A 6,128-nucleotide genomic window follows, 5' to 3' on the forward strand; every position below is an offset into this window, starting at 1 on the left:
TTAATTTTTTTTGTTCTTAAAAATGTTTTTTGTAAACAAATTTGTCAAAAAAATTATTTTTGGTAGTTTTTGTATTTGTTTTTGTTTTTGTCATTTGTAAGAGTTACAAGGAAAAACTTGTGCGTCACGCGTTTTAATTTTTTTTTTTTGTTTTGAAAACAGTGAAATTTTCTCATGACACTTTGTTTTTTGGTGATTTTATTAATCTATAAACATAAAAATGACTATTGTTTCTTTCTTTTAAATTCAGTTTATTTAAAAATATTTTCAATAATAACAAATCAATTGACCTTAGTTTCCTGAAAAAATTTGCTAAATGCAGTCAAAGTGCCTTTTTGGAAAGTTATTAATAAAGTCACGTTTTTTATCCGAGGCCAAAAAAGCTAGCAGTCAAAAAGTTGTGAATTTTCATTTGGGAAGAGCAAAAACGCAAGTCTTAAAATTATAACCTATGATAAAAAAATAAAAAAATAAATTTCTTATGTTGGGTAAGGATATTTTGATCATTTTAATTTGATTTGATAACATAAATAAATATTAAATCAAAAAGCTAAAAGTCAGTTTTTTACTAATTTTTCAAATCACTTTTCAAAAAGTTGAAAAGCTTGGTAAAAAATCAAAAGCCAGCTTTTTATCAACTTCTCAAAACACCCCACTTCCTTTTTGCAAAGATATTATTGTTTGCTTATTTTATCAATATACCTTTGCCGAAGTCCCCCGCCAAGAAAATGAAAGGGAAAATTAGTCTAAGGTCCCTCTCCCACTTTTAATAATGGGAGAGATCCACAATATTATTTTATTATGTCTAAAGTCCTTTAACCCCAAACTCATATATCACAGAGAAATTTAAGAAGAAACGAAAGGGTTTCAAAAACTGAGTTTGGTCTCTCTTCTCCCTCTTTGCTCTCTCTCTCTCTCTCTCTCTCCTACATCCACCCTAAACCCTAGCTTCTTCCATCATCCTCGTGAGCTTTCTCAGAGCTATCAGACCTTGTTCTTGCTCAAACACGTCTAGACTCTTGAGCTTCACAATGAACTCTTCATCCTCAGAGATCGAATTAGGGTTCTAATAAAATTTTGGCTCAAATTCCAGGTTGAACGGAAGCAGCCGCAGCAGCTGCCACCTGCTGCTGGTTCATGGAGAAGATAAAAGCAACTGGTTCATGCATATGTATATATTTTTCAAATCCGACACTACAGAGAGAGAGAGAGAGTTGATCATAAGCTTGCTGCCATGGTTGCATGTGGTGTTGAGGTTGGTGTTGGTCGATGCTTCGCAGTGGTGCTGGCTCGGTGCAGAGAGAGAGAGAGTTGTTTGTCTATAGCTTCCGATGGTACAGATGTTTTTGCTGGTGTTGCTGAATATTCTCCTCTGTGATGCTGGTACTGAGGATCACCTCTTGTGGCATCCTGATTGCAACACAAACAACATATATATCACAAGTGATCAGGATCTTATAATTTCCTAACGCAAAGCTGATTCAAATGATCCATTACCAGAAAGAAATGGTAAATTACGATCACCTGAACTGAATTTTCTCTAGGTTGGTCCAGAGAAATTTTTTAGTTTTGAGCTGGAACCTAGAATGCTTAATTTGTATAAAATCCAATTTTTGTGAAATCAAATTTTGAAACCCTCTTGTTGAGAAGGAGAGCAATATTCAGTGTGTTTGGTTTGAGTTTTCTGAATTAAGTTTTTTGAAAACTGAATTTTTTGATTTTCGTATTTTTTTGTTTTCAGTAAATATTTTTTAAATTTTAAACATTTTTTTTTACTTTTTTAGATGCACCTTACATAAATGTATCTAAAAATTAAAAAATTTATGAAAAAATATTTTAAAAAATTAATAAATACATAAAAATACAAAAAAATATACTAAATTCTTGTATTTTTTTTTTTTTTTTGTATTTTTGGCATTTGGTGAATTTTTTTTTAAAAAAATTATAATTTTTTTTACTTTTTAGGTGTATTTATGTTAAGTGTGTCTAAAAAGTAAAAAAATTGCTTAAAATATTAAAAAAATTTAGTAAAAACAAAAAAACACGAAAAATAAGAAAGTAGAATTTTTTGAAAAGTGTTTTTTAAAAAGTGGAAACAAGTAAGATGATTGATGTTGTTCGATAAATTCCCATAATTTGCTTGACACCAAGAGTTAAGGCAAGCAAAACAGCAAATCACAGAGTTATTTGTGAGAAAATTAGAGAAAATTCAATCCTAGAGAAATTTCAAAACATAGAAAATCAAAAAAATTGAACAAACCAGAGAAATTTTAAATTTCTGTGGTTTGAAATTTCTCTGGATGGAAATTTCTCTGGTTTAAAATTTCTCTAGATGAAAATTTCTCTGAGTTGAAATTTCTTTGGATAGAATTTCTCTGTATCAAATTGAAGGACCTTAGGCATTATAAAAATATTAGATGTCCTTTATACTATAAAGTCTTAATACCAGGAACCCTAAAACAAACCCCAAAATGAAAACCCAAGAAGAAGAAAAAAAAGGGAAGGAGAAAGGTGTGTATACTATCAACAATATCCACAAAATTTCACTGTAAGGTAACGGTGAAATCAACAATGCCAATGACACCAAAATTTGACAGCATAAAACTATCACCATGTCAATTTTTGGCAGCCTAACTTGGTTTGTACCTATTGTGAATCACACTCTGCCAAGGTTGGCATAGATTCATTCATTCCTTCTACCAACACGTTGTAAATTGACTTTCCTAAGAGGTGAAAGCTGAAAATGTACGCCTCATTTCAATAATCAAACAGTCTCTCAATTTTTGGCAGCCTAACTTGGTTTGTACCTATTGTGAATCACACTCTGCCAAGGTTGGCATAGATTCATTCATTCCTTCTACCAACACGTTGTAAATTGACTTTCCAAAGAGGTGAAAGCTGAATAAATGTACACCTCATTTCAAGAATCAAACAGTCATGAGTAATGGTGTAATATACAGGTTACAAGTGCTCCAGCTGAGATGGAAGACCTTACCTATAAATTGCTGTGAATAGAATGATCTGATTTCTAGTTCCTCCTCAAACATACAATTATGATCTTAACAATAAAGTTGAGAATGTATAGAGTGAAGATGACGAGCTTGAAAATTAACTACGGTTGAAATTGTCTTTATGCAAATTGGAACAAGCCCTAACATCTCTCAAATAGGTCTACCTTTGGGAACAATTTGGTCTTTGAGCCACATGTAAATTGGAACCAGTACATATTAAGTTCCTGCCATGGCACCCAGAATGAAGCGCACCAGGAACACAAATGGATTGACAGGCTCTGTGCAAATTGGAACAAGCCCTAACATCTCTCAAATAGGTCTACCTTTGGGGACAATTTGGTCTTTGAGCCACATGTAAATTGGAACCAGTACGTAATAAGTTCCTGCCATGGCACCCAGGATGAAGCGGACCAGGAACACAAATGGATTGACAGGCTCCGTGACATCCTCTGCCTTTGGACCAAGCTGCGAGAAGAAAAACACACAATTTCATAAATCTAGAAAGATTAAAAAAAAAAAACTTAGATGAGCTTCAACAGTAACTTAATCAATATAGTTAAGTGTTTGTAATACTAAAGAGGTATTGTCTAGTTAAGGCTGCAAATCATTTCAGCAAAACTCAACAAGCCAAATGCTACTACATTTTATTTTTATTTTTTTTTGTTTGGACAACTGCTGGTACCCCAACTTTTACATATATCCTCGTTAATTATTCTGGTACAAATTCAATAGGTCCAAATTTCCGATTTCAGGGGTCGTGTCATGGGATATTTAAAAAAATAAAAATAAATAAAAAAACGTAACTAATTTCACCACCACAGATAAACCCAATTTGTTTGGCTATTGGATTCTGGAGTCCAATTCTGTCTCTTTCCTGCAACTAGAATAATTTTACAACACCAATCCTCTTTATTATGAAACTGAGATGTAACCTTACATTCAAGCTTGAAGCAAGAGGTTAGAAGTTCGCAGGCTAATAAAATGACATCAAGAATCAACAGTGAAAAAATATATAAACTGCTCATCCAAACCCAAAACAAATCAAGATAGTCAAGCAGAAGAATCATAGTGATAAAATGGATTTCGAGCACATGAAACTATAACATTGAACAAAAAGATGTTAAAGAAAATTGATAATTCCCATTGGGTATGCATAGAGTTTAACCCATGTTCCCTTAATCTCACCTGCAAAGGAGAATCCCCAGAAGCAGATTTGACACCTGTAACAGAACATCCCATGATCAGTCCATGGCGGCGAACACCACGGTACCATTTTGGGCCAATCCTCTTCAGTTGAACATCCTTAAATCCAGCCTTCTCAAACCACTCAATGTACTCTTCCTCTTTTGGGAAGAGCATCCACACATCTGCAAAAAACCGAGACAGCGAAAATGTCGGGTACACAGGACCAATTAGGCATGCCTTCCCTCCAAGTTTCAACACCCTGTATGCTTCCTTGATGCCACGTTGTGGGTCTGGCCAATATTCTATACTAAGAAAATGCAAACAAATTCTTGTAAGAGAGACCACTAACGAAGTAAAATCCCTCTTCCTCTCTCTAATTCATTTTCAAATTGGACATAAACGACTAATCAATTTCATTTTGCAAATCTACCTTGTTATTAGTATCCAATCTACCCCTCTCACATTCCCATCTAATGGGGACTAAAGTTGGCATACAATGTTATTTCTGTTAACACTTCTAAGTTCATCCAATTATACATTGGAACAAAAGATTTGCTCCTTTATAGACTCTTAAATGCCCTCATATTTTGGCCATGTATAAAAACCCAATACATTTGCACAACACACATTGCATGATGTCTAATATTTCCATTTCACAATATATACACCACAGAAACAGTAGAATGTTTACACTAATTCAATTCCAAATGGATTCAATGAAATCTCCTATAAACTAACTCAAATAAACCAACATGAATCAAACCTAGCTCAAGAACAGTAACTGAAACCACAAAATCATACTGCACATGAAATGAATAAAATAAAAGACACAAAAAAATCAAATAAAAAGGATTGAGCAGGGCACTACATACCTCCCAGCAGATACATATCTATCGGCATAATCAGTACCGAATGGGAGATCCTCCGCGTCTCCTTCGACAATTTTGCATTCCTTCAATGCCTCTTTCTGCTTTGCTTTCGCAAGCTGATGCGGCGACTGATCAAGAATAGTGACATTCTTCGCATCCACACGCCTAATTATGCCCAAAGTAGTGAACCCTGTTCCTGCACCCACATCAACCACTATCAAATTCCGATCACTTAGGTCGGCGGGCTCGAGCGCATCGTCCCTCATATCCTCTGTCCAATGCCCAGGGTTTATCACATGATCATACACGATTGATAGAAACCTATAGAACCAAAATGCCTCTTTCTTGTGCTGTATAAACCTAGGTTGCGAAACCGGCCTCGATGCCGAAACGCTGCATTTGGGTGCTAGGGTTTTGTTGCTTCTAGCCCTAAATGATATCAAACTGCTCTTGGGAAAACGCTTCCCATGAAAATCTGAGCCGCCAAATGTTACATTTTTTGGGTTTATTCGAGTAACGAGTGTCAGATTTTCAGCTCCATTGAGCATTGAAGAAGCAGCCATGGAATGATCGGGTAACAAAAACCCACAAATGGAAAACCACTACCAGTGGTTCTGTTCTGGGTTTAATTCACCGATTTGAAGGTTAAACACCAGGATTGAAGATTACAAGGGAAAGCAACACTGACTAGTATAGTTCACTCACAAGTCTGAGTGTATGGTGGTTTTTTTTTTTTTTTTTTTAGCTAATTTATGATTTTTGATTTTTAAAAAGTTATTTTGAACTGTTTAGTTAAATTTATTTCAAATAATTTTTAATTTTAATCACTTATTTTAAGTCAAAAAAATTGATTCTAAGAAACTGCTCACCCTTTACTTCTGATTATCAGCTTCTGCTCAGTTATACTTTTAGATTTTTTTATTTTTTATTTTTTTAAAAATAAAAAAAGATACAAATGGATTATAAAATATTATTATTATTTTTTATGAGAAATGTAGACAAATAGTGAATAATAAAAAATAAAAATTAATTGAAAATGTTACTTCACAGTTTATTTAACAAA

The 6,128-nt window shown here is 33.8% G+C and overlaps 1 protein-coding gene across 1 annotated transcript; it reads right to left on the reverse strand.

The window, feature by feature from the left end:
- Nucleotides 1-2,918: 2,918 nt before the first annotated feature.
- LOC114320131 (2-methyl-6-phytyl-1,4-hydroquinone methyltransferase, chloroplastic-like) lies at nt 2,919-5,793 on the reverse strand. Its single transcript, XM_082906231.1, has 3 exons — nt 5,069-5,793; nt 4,197-4,503; nt 2,919-3,476 (listed from the first exon to the last, which is right to left on the reverse strand). Exons 1-3 carry the CDS (start codon nt 5,626-5,628, stop codon nt 3,321-3,323), a joined length of 1,023 nt encoding a protein of 340 aa, XP_082762357.1. The 5' UTR covers nt 5,629-5,793; the 3' UTR covers nt 2,919-3,320.
- Nucleotides 5,794-6,128: the final 335 nt, after the last annotated feature.

Source organism: Camellia sinensis, chromosome 14 (assembly GCF_055761805.1).
Source record: "Camellia sinensis isolate YWXY chromosome 14, ASM5576180v1, whole genome shotgun sequence".
In the NCBI taxonomy this organism is placed as follows: Eukaryota; Viridiplantae; Streptophyta; class Magnoliopsida; order Ericales; family Theaceae; genus Camellia; species Camellia sinensis.